At 36.7% G+C, this 23,178-nt stretch overlaps 1 protein-coding gene across 3 annotated transcripts in view; it reads left to right on the top strand.

Moving 5' to 3' along the window:
• DGKH (diacylglycerol kinase eta) overlaps positions 1-22,949 on the top strand; it is a 149,525-nt gene extending 126,576 nt beyond the window's left edge. For 2 of the 3 annotated variants that reach the window (XM_057366318.1, XM_057366319.1), the window contains 13 exons: positions 73-190; positions 631-741; positions 895-991; positions 3,272-3,379; positions 6,228-6,341; positions 6,624-6,758; positions 7,926-8,092; positions 9,218-9,323; positions 10,008-10,100; positions 14,259-14,378; positions 14,776-14,884; positions 16,253-16,383; positions 22,180-22,949. In XM_057366318.1, the coding sequence (XP_057222301.1) occupies positions 73-190; positions 631-741; positions 895-991; positions 3,272-3,379; positions 6,228-6,341; positions 6,624-6,758; positions 7,926-8,092; positions 9,218-9,323; positions 10,008-10,100; positions 14,259-14,378; positions 14,776-14,884; positions 16,253-16,383; positions 22,180-22,269 (1,499 nt within the window). In that variant the 3' untranslated portion in view covers positions 22,270-22,949. The remainder of the gene's footprint in view (positions 1-72; positions 191-630; positions 742-894; positions 992-3,271; positions 3,380-6,227; positions 6,342-6,623; positions 6,759-7,925; positions 8,093-9,217; positions 9,324-10,007; positions 10,101-14,258; positions 14,379-14,775; positions 14,885-16,252; positions 16,384-22,179) is intronic. The other variant, XM_057366320.1, reaches the window with a different exon arrangement.
• The last annotated feature ends 229 nt before the right edge of the window (positions 22,950-23,178 follow it).

Below are 23,178 nucleotides of genomic sequence, written 5' to 3'. Positions count from 1 at the left end.
TTGTCTATCAAATACAGATTGGTTTTTTATTATTTTCTTTCTGTTGTTGTTTTTTGTTTCTTTTTTAATCAGGTTTAAGGGCTGGTCTAGCTGCTTCCATTGCAGGAAGTTCAATTATTAGCAAAATGTTGCTAGCAAACATCGATCCATTTGGTGCTACGCCGTTTATTGATCCGGATCCAGATTCCTTGTAAGAAATATTTTTTTTCCAAATGTACTATTTTGCTTTACTTTGCTTTCCTTAAGGGCATCCTTCTTATATTCCTGTAATTTTTTTTTTTTTTTTTTTTTTTTTTTGAAGTTCTTTGGCAGTAGACCTCAATGTCTGAAAACAAGCTGGATTGTGCTGGTTTAGTTATGAGTAGTGCAAATTTTTTTCAGCAGCTGAAAATAATAGGAAACACTTCTTCACTTACCCCTTGCTCACCTGGAGGAGGAGGACTTTCAGTGTTCTTTCAGAGCTGGGTTTTTTAGCCCAAACCAGTTTACTCAGGGAGATTCAGAGGAAAGATCTCTTGAAGCATTTTAGTTTGTATTCTGTTCTGTGACCAATCACAGTCTTGGTCAGAGATGTTTGTGTGTCCAGGTTCTGTACAAATGTAAACATAGTTTTCTCTTTTCCTCTAACAGGGAGGGATATTCAGAAAAATGTGTCATGAACAACTACTTTGGAATTGGGTTGGATGCAAAAATTTCTCTAGAATTTAATAACAAACGAGAAGAGCACCCTGAAAAGTGCAGGTAATATAATTGTCAGTAACAGAGCCAAGATGTTTCCATTATTTTCTTTTTACTTACCTTTTTATGTGAATTTCTTAATTTTTCTTTTTCTATAAATACAAGACACAATAACATGTATATTTCATATGTGAATCTTGTTTTTCTTTCTTTCAGAAGTCGGACGAAAAACATGATGTGGTATGGAGTTCTTGGCACAAAAGAGCTACTGCAGAGAACGTACAAGAACTTAGAACAAAAAGTTCAACTTGAGGTAAATTTTATTTATGGAGAGAGTTGCTTGCACAATGTGTAGTGAAGAATTTGCGCTTATTTTTGAAACCTGTTAGTGTTCTTGTGCCAGCCCAAGCTGACCTCAAAGGCACTGTATAAAGATGTGCTATGTAAAAGTTGGCTCTCCAAGTCATGTTTTTGAGTAAAATATCAGTACTTTAAGATCACAGAATACCCAGTATAATATTTTTTGTAATTGCTGGGTTAAAAAAGAKAATACATTGTATAGGTAGGATATATTTCTCAATGTTCTCTCCATTAAAAGAGAGACCAGGTTTTAAGGGCAACAGCAGAAATGACCATAAAATAAACAGAAGAAAAGCGATAAGGAGTCCTAATCCTTCAGGGTTTTTTTGGCTTTTAAGTTCTAACAAAATCTACGTCTTCTACCTGGTACTGAGAGCTTAAAGTATATATAAGTGATTCCCAAATGCAGAAAAAGACCACAGGATGTGGTCGCCCAAAGAATATCTAAAATGGATTTTGACAGAGAACATATATATAATTTCTCTTTTTATTTCATGCTGAGTATTTCATATGGAAGTTTATGATATTTATATGAGGGTAACTTTTTTAATTGGAAGAATTATTTTAGGTTACTGGAGCTCTTTCTCACTCTGAGATTTAGGAGCATTTTTTCTGGTAGCAGCAGATTCCTGTTAGCTAAGGATTGAGTAATTATTAWGGAATTATGCAGTAGTTAGCAAATGTAATGACAGGAAAGAATGRTATGTATACTAGAGATAGAATTCTAATTTAAGGATCTTTTGAATTGGATTCAAATAAGATTCAATAATACTGCTGACCCTTCCATAATTATTTTTTAATATTTCTGGAAGTAAGTCAGCAAGTAAAAAAATTCATATTTACTGTTGCCTTGCATAATATTAGATATATTATAGATGCATATTCAACCATTAGAGGCAGACCTCTACTATAACACAAATGGCTGTGCAGTATCTATTAATATCACACCTTATTTTGGATACTGTCACATCTTGATTAAAATATTACATTCTGTCTTGTTACTAAGATTAAATCTCTAAAAGAGAGCACTAAGCACATTCTGGAAATAATTTGCATCTCTTTCTCCTCCTGATAAAGGTGCTACAGATTTTGTCATTATTTCTTTAGAATTTCTATTTCATTTGTATAATTTTAAGATCCTTCTGTGGGACTGGTCATGTGCAGTAATCTAGCAATCTTCATTAAAGGCAGCTTGAGCAGCAACTTCATGGTCCATAAAGTGACACCTGGGTCTAGTATTTACAACCTTGTGATCCTAACCCATTTCAATTCCATGCCTGTGGCTCTGCTGCAGGACTTCACTTTTGGCTGCCAGTGGAATGGTTTGACATTATCGGGCTCCCCTCTGCAGACAATTGYACTGCTGTAATTGAAGAGTGATTTCACTGATGTCTGTAAATTTACCTTTGGATGAGAGTAAGATTGACCGGTGTCATCCCATGATGGTGTTGAGTGGGACACAGAATTGCTTATGKGTTTTGGGGGATAAAGCAGTAAAAAGCGAGGACTGAATGGTCGGACATAAGAGCGACCTCTTACCTGCAAAATCAACACCTCCCATCCATGGCCAGGGTGACACCTGTGGGGTCAGTCCTAGATTTGTCTTTGCACTTTGGGGAGGAGAGTGAAGTTATTTTTACAGAAAGTCAGCAATACATGCAAACACTGACAGCTAACCACATGTTTGTGGCTATGACAGAAACAGTTTTGGATATTCTTGATACCATTCCTCCCGCCCCGGGCTTAAATGGATTTGACTTAATAACAAGTGTATTGCATTTGGGTAATGCTGATATAGGATGGAAGAGTAGTGAATGTGTAAATGAATCTTTTTGTAATGTCCTTGGCAATCTTACTGTGTGCACTCAGGGAGATTGGCTTTTTCACTGCAAAAAGATTTTTAATCCTTGCTGTATAGACTGTGGTTTAAGTGCATGAGAAATTTCATAATAAGGAATGTGAAAATGTTTCTTTGAAGAATCACGGAACACCAGTGCTGCAATACTACGGCACACAGATCTGCATATTTTTCAGTTCTGCAAAAGTCAGTGCTAAGATTGGAAAGAAGAGGTTTGTTTTAKAGGTGCTTCACTGCATGGAGGGAAYAGTCTTGTGACAGACCTCCTAATGACTGTCCTCCCCTGCCAGCTCTGTTGAAGCTTCATGTGCTAAAAATGGCTGATTACTTTTATCATATTATTTATGTAACTGAAGGAGCTTTTATCCATTACAGTGTGACGGACAATATATCCCCCTTCCAAGCCTGCAGGGCATAGCTGTGCTAAACATTCCCAGTTATGCTGGTGGGACTAATTTCTGGGGTGGAACCAAAGAAGATGATGTAAGTAGCCTTAAAGAGACTTAACCTCCTGGGCAAAACCAGCAATAAATATAATGCATTGCTCTTCTCACTTGATTTTAATAGYAGTAGCATATAGTTTGGATAACAACTCTTATTTGAGGAGACYATTTCAGTTCAAACTGTATTGTCTTGGTTTTCTTTTTTTTTTAATTGAAAATATATTCCATGACTTTTTTACTGTCCATTGTCTTCTGTCATGTCCATTCCAGCAAAATGTTCATAATAAAGTATAATGATTTTGTTTTTTAAATGGCTCTGAGTATTTTTAGAAACTAATTTTATAAACAGAGACATAAATAATTTCTCTCTGTATTGTTTTACTGATGCCTGTAAATAAGGTTTCTCAATGCCTAGATTCCTCTGTTCACTTTAGTCTAAAAAACTTCATTTTCCTCCTGTTTTTCAAACAGCTTTGYTGTGAGTGATGGTGATTCAGAAAATGAAGAACAATGCTGATAATTTAGTGGGGGTAGTAAACTGGTTTTTGAATRTTATTTCCAATGATCCTTGAAAATACTTCAAGGTACCTTTTTGCCATTCTTCCTTTMATCTCATAAGAAACATTTCACTACATGGATACCTAAATGTCTTACAACCTGGAACAGTRCTGCTATCCACTTCATTCACAGAGCACCAACCATCATTACTAGCAGATTATCCTAATCTGCATGTCCTGATTTACTGTGTGATGTCTGAATCACCAAAAACTCTAGTTGCAACCTGGCTTGTGATTTTAATGTAGGCAAGCCAGGATTTTTTTTTTGCCAAAAAGCTTTGGGTTTCTTGTGAGTTTTTATCCTTCTTTCATTTTTTTTTTTAAACATACACACATGCATACATATGTATATATAATATATATAATATATTTATAAATTTTATGTAATTTATTATAATATCTAATATGTTTGATTGCATGTTTATATTATATAATGCATATATAATTGCATACATATATATTTAATATATGTGTATATATATATATATATACACACGTGTAAAAGTGAAAAAAGAAATTTAGACAACTTTTCGTGTTCTTTTCTTATTTTTGGTATATGTCAGAGGATGGCAATTCTGTTTATATTTGGCAATGGATATCTAAAGTTTTTATATGCTCCTTGTTCATAGTCATATCTTTAAAGCTGCTCTAACATCTGCTCAGCCCCTGTCCAGGGGTTTATTTTTCTCCCTGAATGGCCTCAGTGAGAGAAAAGATCTGTCCTAGCCTTCATGCTGGTATATAGCAAATGTGTGTGTCCCGGAGCAGTTTTACTGATATTATTAGTCTCTAATGGGCAGATGTGCCCGCAGAGTGACGTGTTTGTTCTGGACTGAGTTAGGAGCAAAATTCACTGCTTTAGTACAGTCTTGAATGACTCTTCATCAAGAGGTGGTGGTGGTGGTGGTGATCTGTTGTGCTGCTGGCTCTGCTTGTCTGGACAAATGAAAGTTGTTGCCTTGACAGCTGTGACTATTGCTGAAACATTAGCAGTGAGCCAAGCAGGGCACCTGTACCCTGACTGGCTTAAGGCATGTTATTTTGGTGGCCAGAAGACAGGTTGGAAACATAACCTGCAACAGGAAAGGAGTCAAATTGAATGTTGATCTGTAAAGATTGGTTTGCCTTTAAAAGAAAAAAAGGAGAAAAAAAAAGATTGGTTTTCAGTACAGATATTACTGGAGGGGCGATACAGCAGAAGACTAGGTTGTGTTTTTCCCGTACTTTTGCTGAAATGGCACACTAAATAAATGAAATTTTTCAGTTCCTTTTTTCTTAACATATGCCAGAACTAGCCCTGTAAATATCAGTTACCAGGTCAAGAACTCTCCACACTTTTTGTTGTAAAATAGCAGAAACACCACCTTGGTTCTTTTCAAGATGTTCATATATTCATGTGAAAATGGAAACTGCAAAAAACCCAAACCAAATCAGATGAAGAAACTGGAATTTTCTGCAGTCTGGTCTCACGTGTCTCTGATGCAGCTTATTTTGCCTGAGACACCAACTGAGGGAGTCCAAGTACTGCTCAGAGAGGCAATCTCCCTACCCATTGAACTCTTACTGGAGTGATTTTTTTCCTGCTGATTTTTGCCCTCATTGTTCCCTATTGCATATCAAGATGAAATGGCCAAGCTTTAAGTGACCTTAGTATGGGATCACCTGCCAGACCCAGCTAAAGTCCAGCCTCAGATCTTCCTGTGGCTGAGTTCCTCAGCAGGAAACAGGGGGCAAGACTTCCTGTGCTTTGCATGAGCTCATGGAAATTCAGCACCTTGGCTGYAGAGGAGGACATTTGTTCCATACAGAAGTGGTTTTCCTATTTATAGTTGATAATTATACACAGCACAAACAAGATYGTCTTCAGTATCAAAGCTTTGTTAAACAAAGCAGAGTGTGGACTCCGATGTTGGTTTCCAGAGAGTTCAGAAAGTAAAGAGATAAGCACTTCTGTGAAGAAAAAGACAGCATTACTTCTCTTAACTTCAAGAACATCCTAGACACTAGATACACTAACCAACTGGAGGTTTCATCTTGCCTTGAAAAACATTTCTTAGTCTGCATGCTGAAAAATGCCATCCTTCCTAAGTAAGGATCTGTCTTGTCATTCAGACTGTTTGAAAAGCTATCAGTATTGATGTTTTAAATAATATTTGCTCATTGTCTAAGGTATCCTACTCCTATGACTTTGGAGAGACAGTGTAGCAATTCTACAGTAAAGGAGTTAGAATATTTAAGTGCTGAAAATGAATCTGTAAATGACTCTGTGTTTCATTGCAATCTGAACAGTGTGTATGCCATCAAAAATGGAATACTTTCTTTTCCTCACAGATATTTGGAGCTCCATCATTTGATGATAAAATCTTGGAAGTTGTTGCTGTATTTGGMAGCATGCAGATGGCAGTTTCCAGAGTCATCAAACTGCAGCACCACAGGATAGCCCAGGTTTGTTTCTTACTTGCAAGCACAGTTGGCAGCGGTTTGGGATTCTGGCAAGTAGCGGGACTCTWGATGACCACCACCCTATACATCAATAAAGTGCTGACATTGTTTTGTTTTTAGCGGGTAACAAATTGTCCTCAATGATGAATGAAGCATAGGAGGGCTTAATTCTTGAGTCAGTCCTGGAGAGAAGCCATAGCTCCTTGTAATCAACAGATTACAGGTGGCCTGTCAGTCTCACCAGWTTTTATTGCGTTGTAAAATAATGTGTTTGTTCTTTTCCAGTGTCGGTCAGTGAAGATCACCATACTTGGTGATGAAGGRGTTCCAGTGCAAGTCGATGGAGAGGCATGGATCCAGCCCCCAGGGGTTATTAAAATCATACATAAAAACAGAGCTCAGATGCTGACACGAGACAGAGTATGTTGCAGAAAGAGCTACCACTGCTAATGTTGGTTTCTGTAATAATTTGTAACAAATAATAATAATTTCTGTAATAATTGTAATAACATGAACAAAACAGTGCTTACAAAAGTGTTTTATAACTATTTATGTAATTCAGTTACTAGGAGTTACATGATTTCTATAATAAGCCATATACATAATTATTCCTTGGTGTAAGTGGCAAAACTTTGTCAACTTCTATTTGTTTTATTAATGCTATTCCTATATTCTTATTAATATMTAGTAAGAATGGTCAACATTTTATCTATTCCTTCTCCCTTCCTTTATCTATCCTTCTCCCCTCCTTTATCTATTCCCTTCCTCCCTCCTTCCTCTATTTCTACTACATCTTTCTTTTTCTCTAGATGTGTTATACCACTCACATCCTGGAAGTTTCAGCACAGTTGCATAAACAGCAAAGTTCTATACTGTCCATTTTCCAGAATAGCTTTCTGCAGTTTCTCTCCTCTATCTCTCTGTCCTACCAATCCTCCCTCTCCCCCAGTCTCAGACAGGAGTGACACAAACAGAACCCGATCACAAAACCACTGGAGAGTTCATGCTTGTCTAGGATTGTTGTGTAAGAGGTACAATAACCCCTCAGTTCTCCATCCAGTAACTGGATCTTGAATTTAGGGTGCAATTAATAGAATTTGAATTCTATTTCAGTAAATTTGGTTTTTTCCCTACCATTTTTAATGTTTGACTCCTGTATCAGTTTTGGGTTTCAGTCTTGATATCCACACAAAATGTGCTTGCATTAGAGAATCACAAAATTTTRGAATTATTTAGGTTGGAAAAGRCTTCTAAGATAATTGAGTCCAAGCATTATCACCRTCTTTGTGTTCTTATTGGTTTGGAAGATATATTTTGAAGATAACAGGGAGGGAGGGAGGAGACTGAAAAAGCTTCCAAAAGTGACTTATTCTCTGTACTAAGTTTTAAAAACTTAAAATGTAAAATTATTATTAAATCAGGCTGTATTATTTTTATAAAATTAAAYCAGGCATTTGTTTATTTGTTAAATTAATTTTAACTAAAATAATCTGTAATTTAAATTTATGTAGAATGCAAAATTAAATTTTTTAATAAGTAAGACTGCTCCAGGTGCTGTGAATTGAATGTATCATTCATTTTGATTAGGCCTTTGAAAACACCCTGAAGTCTTGGGAGGACAAACAGAAGTGTGATTCGTGCAAACCTRTCATTCGATCTCCCTTGTACCCTCAGCAAGCTGTTGAGTTGGCTACAGAAGAAGAAGTTGCACAGATCCAGCTGTGCTCACAAGCTGCAGAAGAACTTATTACCAGGTACAGTAAAATTAAGAAGTTGGATTGGCAATCTGGACACTAAGACTGGATTATTAATGCAAATTCATACAGAGAAGTGTATACATTTTCCCTGGTTTTTGATTAATGTTTTGTTGCTACTATATCAGTGGGGTTTTTCCAATTAAAAAATTTAATTTTATTTTTATGGCTTATTTTTGTGTGCTTTTCCTATGTATATTCTTAGTTTTATTTATGTGTGTTTTTGTTGGGTTTGTTTTCTTGTGAAAATCAACTTCCTGAAGTAGCAACAGGAATGGGAAACTGGAAAGCTTCTTTGCAAAAATTGAAGCTTCTATTTTTATGAAAAAAAAATATAATTGTTGGAAAAAAATCTTTTACATGTCAACTCTAGAAGTCAGCAGGATGAACACTGCAGGCATTCATACAGGCTGAGATCAAGAAAAGCTTTTKTTTTCATATCAGAATATTTTATAAAGCTGCTGTTCATTTTATCATAACAACATTTTATCGTAACAACAAATTATCTTTACCATCAAAATACCAATAATAGAAGAAAGGAAGAGCTGCATACTCTTTTTATACTACAGACATAGAAGGATAATTTGGTTTATCAATTACCCATCAGGACTTTTAGCCAAGAGAGCTTAAAAACTTTACTGTTCTAGAGATGGTCTGGAGATTGTAGTTGCAGCTGGACCTGCCATAATCTCAAATGATTGCAGCCAATTTTAATATCACATCTGAAGGATATGCCTTGTGAAATTTGTGTAAGGGTTTTTTAAGAGAACTTCAAGTTACTGTAATATGCTAGAGTTTTYTTCTGTAATTTATTTGAATTAATAGCACCAACGTTTTTTGGTCCATTTTTCTTTTTGTACCACTAATGTTCTGAGACATACAAATGTATCTCGGTATTTGTATTTGTAGCATCATAAATAATCTCTGTGATGGATACCACTTATATGAGGTGCWATATTGCTTGAAGAGATACTTGCCTTTCAAATTTTAAGTACTGTATTTATCTAAAAGTGTTTTGTGAATCACATCTTCATGCATTTTCTCATCTGATGAAGTTGTGTGCTCAAGAATTATTCTTTGAAGAAATTAAGAAATTCTATTCTCCTTTTAAAATGTTTTTTGTAGGATCTGTGAAGCAGCAAAAGTGCATAGCCTCTTGGAGCAGGAGCTTGCTCATGCTGTTAATGCATGTTCACATGCATTAAACAAAGCCAACCCAAGGTTTCCTGAGGTAAAGAGGAGCAGAGATTTCTGTATAAGTAAAAAGATATAACATCTGGGTGCACAAGCTTGTGGCCTGGGGGCTGTATTGTAATCCCTGTCTGTGGATGCATTCACAGGCATTTTCATGCTTTCTTGCTGTCCAAGTGCTGTACAGAGAAGGCAAGGGGGCTGAGAGGGAATGAGTTTCCTGGTTTTTCTCCTCACACTAGATAATCTGGGTGTTTACAGGAATTGGACCCAGAAGAGATTAATCAGGTAGAGGTTGTCCATATCTAACCTAAATTGACCCATGGTAAATGTGTTAGCGGTCCTCTGCTTCTTTAAATATGGCTGATAGCTTGCTTCTGCTAAGGATAAGGWGGAAAATTGAAAGCAACAGTCATTGYTAAAAGAGATTCACAACTTTTCTGCTGGCCTTTGTCATATGTGGGTTGATATGGTGGCTGGTTACCTGATGATCTTCAGGATTGTATTGAGGTCATACTAAATGATCTTGAGGAAAAGACAGTAAATAGATATTATATTTTTGGTTTCTATGCTGAACAGGAGAGCTAAACCTACGTATTATTAGGGCTAAACCTACATATTTTGCCTGGAAGAAGGCACTTAAGATTTGTGCTGTAAGAAAAAGTACTTATTCTCAATCTGACTGGCATCACTTCAAAGAATGTTTATGTTCCTTTTTCCCCAGAGCCTTACCAGAAACACTGCCATGGAGATAGCTGTCAATGTAAAGGCCTTACATAACGAAACAGAATCTCTGCTAGTAGGAAGAGTTCCTTTGGTAAGGTCATAAAACTCATGTATTTATTCCTTCATTCAGATTATCTGTGATTTTTTCTTTGCTGATTTTTGTAAATTGGTACCTAAGTGAGGACACACTGCAAGAAGCTCTGGAAAGTGGATAGGAGGAGATTGCACTGCATTTGTGGTTGGTTCAGAATGAGTTATGAAATCTTGTCCTAGGTTGGTCCRTCTTGCCTCATTTCAGAAAGCAAAGTCATTGCTTGGACTCTTCTTAATAGTSAGTGGCAAGAAATAAGTATCCTTGTGAGGCTGATTCATGCTCATCTGTCTTGGAGGCATACCTAAGAAGAAAAATTATTTATCTTCTCAAGATGTAGTGTTTAGGAGAACTTTTGGAGTGCTGTTATGTGACCATCTTCAGAGTTTAAGGAGAGCYTGGGGTGAGAGCTGTTTAGACTCGTTCAGTCAACTTCTACAGATCTAATCTGGGCAAGTAAATTCCACCATTGTTCTAATACCTGTCAGGATTATTTTATAATCTTTAATTGGTAAGTATTCAGTGAACCCCTATTGATACTTGCATCTTCTTTAGCAAGTGTTTCTGTGCCTACAGTGATGATTTCTCAACAATTGTATCTGGATATATAATTAAAACATTTCTGTGTTGACGCTGGGAAGAGAAGAAAGATGTCAGGTTTTCTATGCTGGTCCAGTTTTACTTGAAGAAGATTCTCAGTGGGAGTAGTTACATTTTCTTTAGATTCAAAAGCAGATTTATTACTARCTTGTTTATTTAAGTGTTATAATTAAAAATGCATATTAATAGGAATATTTTCATTTGCCTGAGTTAGGGTATGGAACTTACTGCAGGTTCACCTAACTTTTTAAACAAGTGATAAATGGTATTTAGAGTATTTTAGAGTAACCAAAAGTGAATATAGTCTAAAGGCTAAKAATTGTTTAAGTTATAGAAATAGTCAAAGATTAGGTTCACATGTTTTATTTTACAGTGTTTTCAAAGGGAAAATTATTTCATTAAATATTTTTGTCCAAGAAAAGGGAAAAAAAATCTTTTTTTTTTTCAAATTGCTATTGCTAATCCCATGCATTTCAGATTTAGCGAGAAATTAAAACAGAGTTTTTAAAAAAAAAAAAAAATTAAAATCATTTAGGGAAAGGAATTAGAAGGAAACACTGAGGTAGTTGATGCCATACTAGGACTGGTGAAATTATCAAGGCARTCTGGAAAKAATGTTATTAGGGAAATCTTCCTATTGAAACATTACCTTTTCTGCAGGTGGTGGTGATCTCATTGTGTTGTTCAACTGGGCCCTTGTTCAGGCTCCAAAGCTTAATTTCATTCATTTTTCCATTTCTGAATTTTTGCATGTTGTGTTTCTGCTTCTCATTATGGTTGTGCAAATGTCTTCATGAAGCTACATCAAGCCCTTTTTTTAATAAAAAGGCTGTTTGGAAGGCACCAAGATRATATTCCAGAGATGTCCATGATGCTCTTTTGACACAGTGCTCGTTTAGGACAATATTTCACAGTCACAGTGACAAGACACCCTGGTAAACCGTATTGTCATGAATTTTATAAATGCTGAAGCTGCCTGTTTGTTGGTCCCTCATTCTATTAAAATAGAGACAGATGAAGAGTGAGATGTTGCTCAGTGCATCTGCTCCCATCATAAACTGTTCTTTCTCTGATAACATCCTCTATTTTTTTGGCTTCGTCACTTCTCCCTCACCCCTCTTTCCTGTGATCAAAGCTCCTGAGAGCAGAAAAGTMATGTCTTTGTTGCTTATACTACTTGGTTTAATCCCAGCCAACARCTAAACTACARCTCCTGGTAAGCTGCTTCTTTGGTTGCCATTTTCTGGCTCTTGAGTCTTGCTGTTGCAGCTCTTGAAAAACAGAAAAAAACTGTAAATACACATAAAACAGGTCTGTGATTCCTGCCACCTCCTGTAAGAACAATGATTAACAAAGTTCACACAACAGTATTAGTATCAGATCACAACAAAAGGTGAAGTACAGTTTTTACTGAAATTATAATATCATAGGATCACAGAATGAGGTGGATGGGACCTCAAAGATCTTCTAGTTCCAACTCCCCTGWCATGGGCAGKTACACCTTCTRTGAGACAGGGCTTCTMAAACTGGGACGATGAAGCTGATTTGTGGAATCTCCAGATGGTAATGGCTGGAATACAGTATGGAAAAAATGAAAAGTACTGTGTTTTGTCTAGATATTTTCTGAAGGCATTGTTTCCATTTTTGATTTTAGAAAGCATTTCTAGTCTGAAACAGAGAACAAGTTTGAAATACATAGGGGCAAAGTATGACAGAATGTTTTATTTCAACTGAATAAAATTATCTGAAYTTACTGAAATAAAATATTTTCATATTAAAAATTTATATAGGGAGGGAGTTTTAAAATCCTTTATTTTTATTGTTTYATTCATAGTATGAATTTTCATCTTGCAAATAAGATTTTCCAAGATGTTGTAGGAAGAGAATTTGATCTAAATTGCTGATTCTTTCTGTACCAGAATTATTATTTTGGATTTATTTCAGCACCATCAGATGGGCATTTTTTTTTACCCAGGCAAAATGTTTTCCTTTGAGAATCAAGCAATTAGATAAGTACTTGTTGAGAAAGACAGAATTCTTTGCTTCATTCATTTACAGAAAATAGATGACTTGAGTAATTTCTCAGAAATAAAAACACAAGAAAAGTTGTAACTTCTTCAAAGAAAAGTGGCTCTTTCCCTGTGCTCCAAATTAACTGAACTATTCATATGAGGAAAAAAAAAAAAAAAGATGAAACATCAAAGTCTGCTTATGGACACCAAATTCACTGAGCTTTAGCATGGAAAATAACATGATAGCAAAGGGAGCTTATACTTCAGTRTTACCATACTGGACTGTAAGATCTTACCAAAGATCTCTCCTTTGAAAGATGAAAACATAGACAAACTATTGAAGTAGAGAAAAGAAGTTTTTGTTAGGTAGGATAAATTAATGGGGTTTGTAATTTCTCACCAAACTCCAACAATGTCAAAATCTTTTACTGGCACTAGTRATATCCAAGATTTTCTTGCAACTCCTTTTAGGAATGCATTCACCAGCATCTAACAGAATGAGATCTTTTCGGAAGGATATTCTGCAATGCTTTGGGACTACCTTTAGTCTAATGAGAGAAATAGATGTTCAAATTGCTTTATTAATAATTCCAATAATTATTCCAATAATGATTTCAATCAACTTGGTCTGTGTTTCAACTCTATTTAATGGTGTTTCAGCAATCCCAGATAAGCTCAAAACAGCTTTTCAAGGGATCAGCTACCTGCCTTRCCTCTTCCACATGAGTTCACTCTCCCAACTGCTGCAGAAAAGTTTTCAGACTGGAGTTTTAAAGGAAACTGGTATCTCTGTGRGGTTCTCCAAGTCTTAATAGACCCAAATTCCTGACGTTTTTACACAACCACCATGTTCCTCTTTGGCCTTTACTGATATTCTTGTCTTTTTGTCTCCTGTTGGAGAGTTCTTCCCACCCTCAGCCAGCMGCAGCATCTATTGCTCCTCGTCTAACCTATTTAGAATGGGTAGGGCAGGTATCCTGCACCRGTGGGAGATTTTTGGGAATGGAGTGTCTTCAACAAGCTCCATTTCCTCTTACTTGAACATGAGAGAGTGATCTACCATCTGAAGACATTAACAAAAAATTACTGAGGCTTATTACCACCTACTCAATTTTTTTATACCACTTCTCATACAAAGATTTTCTAGACACTTGCTCTTCTCATCAGGTTTTCTGTTCCTTGTGTTGGTAGCTTCCATTTCTAGGGTGTCCTCGCAGTGGTGTTATCAGGCAACTCTTGCTCTGTAAGATTCAGGAGTGTAGTGAGGGATGGCAATGACTGACAGTTGTGTCCAGCTGGTCTGCACCAAAAGTCTCATCTCTCTCGGTCGTCACTTTGTGACTGRGACCACACTAAATGTAGTGTCAGGGTGGTCTTACACATCTTCGAAGGAAAGTCTCATTTCGGAAGATTATTTGTTTCCATCATTTGTACACACTCACCATGAAGCAGTCATCTGTTTTGTGTGGTAGCAAGATGTCTAGATTTAAATGTTAACTGTCAAATGAAACTGAAAGTTCTATTTTTCTGGCCTGTTTATAAGCAGCAGTTAGAAGCTCCCCATGAAGAACTGTTGTCTGATGCTTTGCACAGTGTGGAAACAGAGTTGAGAAAACTTGCTGAGATTCCTTGGCTTTATTATGTTTTTCAACCAAATGATGATGAGGTAAGTTTGATTAATGTGTCCCGATTTTAGTTGATCTTAATTTTCTTTTGATAGGAAAAGGTGTGTCACAATCTTTCATGATCCGGTGAAGCACCAGAAATGATGCTGGATCATTTCTGTCTGCTGTGAACAACCTTCTAAGCTTAGGTGTTTTCTTCCCTTCTGTGAATGTAAAGGTTCTGATTGATAGATAAATAAATAAATAAATGAAACATATATATTTTGTTTATATTTAATAAACCAAACATGTGTAAAGTCCTGACATTATTCTTTACAGAAGTAAATTTGGGTCTTGCTTTTTGAGATTAACTAACTTTTTGAGATTACCAACACAAACATATAATTTAAATGTTGTTTTCTTTTAATTGAAGGTAACTGTGCCTCTTTTCTCATGCAGGATCCCCCTCTGGATTATGCTAAAAGAAACAACAGAAGTACAGTGTTTCGTATAGTGCCAAAGTTTAAAAAAGAAAAAGTTCAGAAACATAAGACCAGCCCCCAGCCTGGTATGTGTTTTGGAATTGCAAGAAAAATAGTAGCATTTACAGAAAATGTGATTTTTATGGGTTTTTTTTTGGTAAGAGGTGACATGATGCACGCACCTAAGAGTAAAGTCAAAGTGGAAAGCAGCTGAGCTAACTGCCATCTTCATTAGGATAAATATTTCTTTCAGTGCATTTAGAAAGCATTCAGTAGGACCCCAATACTTCCAAGGGAATCAAAGAACTACTGTGAAAATACTTAGTTTTGTCATGCAACAGGACCYGTGTCTTTGCTTGTAGTTTGATTAATTTATGGCCATACAAGCCATGGGTAAAAACATCTGCTTCCCTGTGAAGCTCCAATCCAGGTTTTTTAGTTCAGTTTCAGGTGTCAAATAGCTTTTATCACACTGGTTTAATTAACCAGTTGCTCTTAAATTTTAGGTAGGTTATAGGTTCAGTGATATAGTTCAACAAAGAATCATGATAGTCAATACTTATTTTTCAATTAGAAGTTGAACAAACTCCACTCTCCTCTCTTCCCATTTTTATTCATGAATTTACGTCCTTAAGATAATGTCCAGGAGGTAATCAGTGATTAGATGGTCCTAAAACTGTTTCTATGTCTTTATTTTTTAAATGGACGATTGATCACAAAATCTTGCAGTTGCTGACCAGGCTTAAGTGTCAGATTAGACTTCAGATTTCTCTTCATTACAAAGTGATCAGCATTGAATGAGGTTGCAAAATTATATCAATAAGTAGTGTAACTATTTTTTTAATATATGTGGTCTTAATAGGACTAATGTGGGCAACTAACCTTAGAGAACAATGTTTTACAGAGAGCTGCTTAATGGCCTGTGTAACACAGTAGCTTAAAGAATACTCTGTCTTAATTAAGAATACTAGAATCTGTTAATTAAAACTGGACTTGCTTGCTGCCATTGCTATATTTGAGGTATGGTTGCTATTTTAATTTTACATGTTAATTAGTTATTGAAGGCTTCTCCTCTCCCTGGATGGCTACTAATAAATTAATGGCATAAAGCAGAGCAACATTAGACTTTGCGTCACTGATCCTGAGTTGGCTTAATGTGAATTTGTTGGGACATGAGGTTTTAAAGGCTTTACTGAAGAAACTGGAGTAAAGCTGAAAGCATGGCTGCAAAGCAAAGAACCCCGACTTTGTTTAGATACTTTCTCATGTTAACTGCTAACCTGTAACCTGCATGTAAAAGGAAATWGTCAGTTTTTGTGGAAAAGACACCTCTAACCTTTCCCTTTGCTAGCACGGCAATTCTACTCTGTTTTCCACTCTCTTTGGCCTAACCTTTGCTTGTGATGCATTTGAGCATGTAGAAATTAAGGGGGTTTTGCTCTTAACTTTGGTAGTTCAAAAATGGGGCACAGATGAAGTTGCTGCTTGGCTGGATCTGCTCAGTTTGGGAGAGTACAAAGAAATCTTCATCAGCCATGACATCCGAGGCTCTGAGCTTTTACATCTGGAAAGGCGAGATCTTAAGGTATTTCCTTTGTGCTACTTTTCTGCTATTGACCATTTTCTTTGACAAAACAACAACCAACTTTTCTTCTTTCCCTGCACTTGTCATTGCTTGTAGCTTGGCTTACACTGTGCAAATATGCAATAAACTAATATGCGCTGTCCTTGGGCCTGACTTTCTGAAGTGCTGACTTGAACTCACAATCAAGAATATCTGTGTTATCCAAAATTTTCTTTCTTTTTTTTTTTCACTTTATGTGGAATGATAGCATTGCAGTTTATGTCAGGAGGCATAGGAGAAACACATTTGATATCTTACTGGCTTCTGTGTAATAGAATGTTTTCTTCAAGGGTTCACAGTTTCCATTAAACATGATCAGTATGGATCAGTTGATGGTGGTCACRATAATTTTGAATCTATCTCCTGCAAGGGCTGATCTGCTCCACGTGATTTATTGTGTATATATTGGATATAGAGGGTGTGAGAGAGATAAGCAGCTTAATAAACTGCAGCATTTGGCTTATATAGTGTTGGTGTTTGTGTGTCAAAATAGGTTTTCTCATCCCTAACCAACCTCCAATTTTGGCTGTATAGATTAAAAAAAGAGTATTTTGTTTTGACTCCAAAATTGTAAAACTGTTTTCCTCTGAGGTCAGATAGCTATGTTTTGTAGGGAGAAATATTATTTGGCTGTTATTTGAGCTTGCTGGTGCTTTTCAAGAATGACTTAAGTGCATCCATTATATGTAATAGTGGCTATATCTTTGGGGATTCATTACATTATTTTTTCCAGGAACTCAGTAGTAATGAGTTCTTGGTAATGTGTTTTGCAACTGCTTTTAGCATGTAAGAGAGGAAATAGGACAYTGTATAAATTGCAAGCACTTATAATTAGAGTGTAAGTCATTGCTCTAGCCACAGTCTAGTACTCTCCAGGTAGAGACAATATATTCATACAAATGTGTTATTTTATGTAAAGTTTTTAATATAGTATGAAATCCTGGTGTTATGAGGCAGTGCTTGCATTGTGTGACTGTTGCAGTAGAAAGCAGCTGCTGGAAATAGCTGTGTTTGAGATAATCTGTTTGGCTGTTGTGTATTATTTCACCCTTTGGTATTAGATTGCCTAAGCTTCTTTCCATGGAATTTAAATTCCTTTCTTTCAGGATAGCTCCTGACAGAGAGGGACAGTTGCAAGACAGTCCCTCCCTGCAAAAATTAAGAAATAGAAAACTGTCCAAGCAATCCACCACAATGTTCCAATGATGGATGTTGCAAGTCCTTGTTCTGAGTGGGTGCTGAACAAACTTAAAATTCAACTGAGAATGCATCACACACTGCATAGGTTTGCTAAAATGTTAAGAAAACTTTAAAAGTCCATCTTGTTGGAATAAATGATGGTGAGCAAGATCAGTGGTACAYTAGACATAGCTTTTGGCCATGCCTTGTTTCTCATAGGTACCAAGCCCTGAAGACTGGTGCTTAAACCAAATAACTATTTGCAGCAGGGTAATTACCAACCACAGCAAGACTGTGCTGGTTCAGTGTAAATAAAACCCCATCACAAAGGTGTCTGCCATGAAATACCTAAAGGCTTCTCCTGGAGAGCCTCCAGAGGGCCCAGTGTCTCCTCTATCTRCTGCTGCTTGGAGACACATAGGATGAGGAGTTGCTCTACACGAGGGCTTGTCCTGAGCTAACCAAAATCGTGCTCCAGAGTCTCCCCTGTGCTCATTAGCAGATGCTGAGAGCTTCCAAATGAGTGCCCTTCAAGCCCAGCCAGGCGTTTGGCCAGGCATGGCTCACACTCTGTAGCAGCACCAAGCTGAAATAGCAGAGTTTAGCACTCGTCCTGCTGGTTACACACGGGCCATGGCATCTGCAGGGAGCCAATTAAAATGGCTCAGGCAGCCTGCAGCTTTCTGCCAGTGACTGAATTGCTGTCAAGATGTGTAACTTGGTGGCTCAGAGATGAGGAACACGTCACAAGCTGCCCTGTGAATCTTTCCTCCCTTTGGCTGTGAGGCGTGCAGATGAGCTATCAGTGATCTTGCAAGCCATTATCTGTCTACAGCCTCTCCTCCACTGCAAGGCTTGTGCTTCTTGACAAGCTAAATGGGATCACCATTGATTCACAAGCTCCTAACTCATGAGCAATAGAATCACCTCTATTACCTTTCATGTCTGCAGCAGGAAAAATAGCTTCCTGTTTTACCTGAATCCTCTGAGCTCACCTTTCTTTATGTAGCCAAAAGTAGACRTAAAAAGATGTATGGAAAAGGATTTGATCAGTCTTCCTTTGCATGCATCACTGGAATAGTTTGATTTGTTGAGAGACAAACTGGGCACCTCTGATTTCTGCAGAGCTTGTGGGTCCCATTGTCAGGGACCTCTGTGTGACAAATGAAGAACATATCAAAGAAGAACCATGTACCTCTTTCCACCTAGTCCTTGCACCCTTTCTTCAGCCTCATATGCCTCATTTCATTTAGGGGTGTCTTAGAAATTTATACCCATATGATTTCMTTTTGCTTGAGGAATGGTTGGGCAGTGAATTGTGAATTATTCTGTAGGAACTGTAGAAAGAAGGCTTGTGTGACCTCTTTTTTTTTAACATTATTTTACAAGCAAACACGRAAAACTAGACTGATTTTTCTGAAATAAATATTGGCATTCTTAGCATTGATAACCATGTTCCTATGGATGCAACTTAGTCATAATCAGAATTGCAACACATTTGATAGGACAAGGGGATCATGCCACTTTAAAGCTCCATAGCAATGTTGGTTTCCCTGGAGAAAGGAATGGCATCTTTCCATGGCACAGATCAACTTGATAAGCAGTGACAGTCAGGCTAAAATCTGTGCTGAAGACTGTGACACTTCATCCCTGTGTTTTGTAGTAGCATGTTTTGAAAAAGGTCTTTCTGGGAAAGGTTTTATAAGATTCGTGAGACTTCAGACATGCTAGATGGCTTTTTACACTGGGGGTGCAAGAAGGGTAGATTTCTCATTTGTGAGTTGTTATTATTAAGGATTTTTTTATATAAGTTGTTTGCTAGTGTGGTGATAACATGCCAAAAAATGGCCAGGAAATTGCACAGTGGTTAGGGAGAACAGAAGGAGAGGTGGTAGAGTGGTTCTAAAGGCTATAGCTGGGAAAAAAATAAAGTTTTGTTTTTGTTTTTGTTTTTGTTTTTTTTTTTTGCTTCAGACTCTGGCTAGAGTCTTTTCTTCAATACCTTATTTCAGTCAAATTTAATTTTCTTTAATTAGTCATCAATTAGATATGAACAAATTATGTAGAGGATGATGAAAGCCATGCATGCACAAAAATGCAGATTCATTTGAGGATCTTGTTCTTTGAATGATGCATGGTATGCTGATGTAGCAGATCCTTTTAGTCTGAGATGAGAAAACTTCATCAAACTTAGCTGCATGAGCAGTAAACTGGGAATACTAGATRGCATCCAGTGTCAGGACCGTATAAATTCTAGTGTCCACCAAACCAAAAACTATTATAAAAGTGTAAAAATTCAAAGCTGTTGGTTGGAGTTTTTCTGCCTGGAAGTGTAGCAGAAAGGAGTTCCCAAAATTTTTGATGAGGCTCATGAGACTGGCTGTTTTGATATACATTACAGCAACTCCAGCTGGCACAGAAATAAAACTGTAATCTCTGAATCAAAGGTGTTGTGAAATGSTTTACAGAGGTTGGTGGGGAAAGTGACTGTGTTTTCTGGGAATTTCATAATATGTTTCTTTCCTCTGATTCTGAAGTCTGGCAGCATCTCACTATGTTGGTTAYCCAACAGAAGTTGTACTCATGAAAAAATATGTGTCCTAAAGAATTTGTTAAGTTCTTTACCTTGAACTTGTGTGGTTTGTTGTGATCTGGAAAATATCCTTATGGGTTTTCCCTTGTTTAGAATTTGCTCTACATAGCAATTAGGCTATTTCATTAGTTTCAGTAGACAAGTGTGGTTTTGATTCACTTGAAAATGAAATTTAACATAAAAAAGACAATATTATAGAAATTGAAAGTTATAAATATTACTGTCAGTTTGAGATGAATTTGACTACTACTTACATTAATTCTCTTTACTTAAAAGTTAGTACTACATTTATTTGTAAGTGAGATGACTACCAGCGAAAAATAAAATACAAAYTGATGTGATGTGGAAAATCAGGTGTTTTTTTCAGGTAGGTTATGAACAACAGCTCATTTGGGAACTTTTATGAACAAATTTTGAATTCCTTAATTCTGACRTCTTTGTGCCAAAGTGCTGTGAGGGATGACCACCTATTTGTAGTGCTGATAGTTGTCAACTGAAGGAAAAAATTGAGTGTTTTTTATTTCTAACAATAAGAATTCAATCTTACTCTCTGAAAATTAAACCTGTTTAATCTTGGCTGTGCTACCTTATAATAAAATAATTAATTCATGCCCATTTTACCACCCCTTTCTTCCGAATTTGAGTGCATGCTAACATTTTTAAGTAATCTAGAATRCAGATTTTCTGAAGTCTCTGTGGCTGTTAAAGTGTAGATACAGTTTTTGTGCAGAGTACGTACGGAATAATATATATGGTTTTGTTTTCCCCTATGTATGAGAATCATGTTTTCAAGCTGCCTAATTACACTCCTTTCTTTTTAATGTCTTCATAACGGAAAAATATTCCTAATAACATGAAAGTATTTCTATTTTAGAAAAATAGTAAAACTTTACTGAGTTCTTTTTTTTTAGTTATTTAACCACAAGCTATTTATATAAGGTTTGTTCTACAAATAACTGGTGTTTGACTCTGTCGATTGCTCAGCATCACTGACACAAGGATTTTAAAGAGTTTTTCATAGCTGATCTTTACCGATAAGGGAAGCAGATTTCCACCACACTGAACTGAAAATTCATTAGTGTGGTGGGGGATCGTTAGCACAGCTGGGCATCCCATTCTGCTTCTCTGACCATTGGACCACTCAAAATTGAAAAAGGATGCTGCTCAAGCTATTACTAGTGCTGAAAGAAGTTTGCTGCAAAAAATTATTGTCCGTTCTTGTAAACAAACATAGGTCTGGAAACCAATAATAGAAACTTTTCAGCTGATGGGAATGATTTAATGGTGGCTACAAGGAGATTTACTCTTGTGCTTTTTACATTTTCTTTTGGGATGTGACTATCATGTTTCTGAGAATTTTTCTTCCAACTCTCTAGTCAGGAAGATCCATGCTAGGAGATGTAACCTTGAAAAGAAAAGCAAATGTTTACCTTTTCTATTGCTCTCTAAGGGGAAGTTGTCCTACATGCCTGTAGCCATTACATCCACTTCCCCTTGAGAAACTGGGGATTTGTGTGTTTGTTGATTAAAGCAGACATCATAGGGCCTCAGATCAAGTGATATTGCTGGACAGAAGTTCTAATCCATCACATCCTACCAAGCACTTGATTGCTATATTAGAGAGGAGGGGGAGATTGTTCTTTTTATTTTACCAGAAATTGTGAAAGGTGTTTGTACTTAAAAGTCCAGCCAAAGGTGATTTTGACATATGTTGAAGTGCCCTGGGTTGTCACTATTGCAGGTAAGTAATTTTTTGTCTACCAGACAGAGAGGGATTTATTGTATGCTCTAAGCAGTCTTTTTGTAAAACAACTCTGCTAACACTTCCTGGTTAATGTTGATTGTATTGAGCACATTTCTAGACATCTGTTGCATGGATAGATCATAATCAATGGGGTTTCTTTTATTCATTTTTAAACTAAATTTTCTTCTTTTTCTTTTCTCTTTCTCTTTTTTTCTTTTTCTTTTTAAAAAATTTTCTGTAGGACCTGGGGATAACGAAAGTGGGCCATATGAAGCGAATTCTCCAGGGAATTAAGGAACTCAGCAAGAACACCCCCTTCTCTGAAGTGTAATTATGCTGGTGCTTTCATTAAAGAGAGAAGAGAAAGTTGCTGGAGAAGCAAAGCTGTTGCAGGCACTTGGCTGTCTTTGTAGTTTACTCTGTGGAGGAATAAGCTCTGGTGTTTGTACAGGCTAGCATCTCTGAATTCTGGTGTGGTGAAGAACTTACAGCAAGAGTACGAAAGGATTTGTGCCAAAAACAAAAGGAAAAGGTGGTATGTTCTGTTTTCTTGGTGTGTGAATTGGCCAGTTTGGATAAGCCTAGTCTGGTAAATTGATTGGTTGATGGTGAACTGCACTGACTGGAAAATATAATCAAGAAATGATTGCTTTGCTTACATGCAGCTCAGTATGCCTCTCTCTATGCTGCAGCAAGATGCCACTGTACAGCGTGAGGTGATCTGCTTGTCCTTCCGAGGCGTAGCTCCATGAAGCCTCCTGTGCAGGAGAGCAGGGAGCTGGGAAGGTTCAGCGCGTGAGGCTGGCGGTGCCGCAGGGATCCRGGGCTCGCTGGCCATGCAGGAGAGGGGAGAGATACCTTGTGATACCATGAATGCAAACTATAATGCATGGTGTGCCTGCCTGAATTGTCTGTTGTTCTGTTGCATGACACATCTGATACTTTAAACACTTGAACAACTTTTTTTATGGGTTTAAATGAAATTTAATTTATTGCTACTTGAGTGGGGTTTTTTTTGTTTTGTTTTGTTTTTTTTTTTGTTTTTTTGTTTTTTTGTTTTAGTTTCAGGCACTTTTCTATTCTTCAGTGTTGTGTTATGCCTAAAATGTGTTCTACGGCAAAGGGTGTGTGGGTGTGGAAACTTAGTATTTGTGCCATATTCAGCAGATTATATATGATTGAAACACTGTACAGTTAGATTTTTAAATATATCATGTACAGAAGGTTTATCAGGTAACTA

The sequence above is a fragment of the Malurus melanocephalus genome, unplaced genomic scaffold (genome assembly GCF_030028575.1).
Source record: "Malurus melanocephalus ecotype Western Australia unplaced genomic scaffold, MMel_1.1 scaffold_63, whole genome shotgun sequence".
NCBI lineage: Eukaryota > Metazoa > Chordata > Aves > Passeriformes > Maluridae > Malurus > Malurus melanocephalus.
The sequence above is the reverse complement of the archived record's forward strand: the minus strand, read 5'-3'. Positions and strand labels throughout refer to the sequence as shown.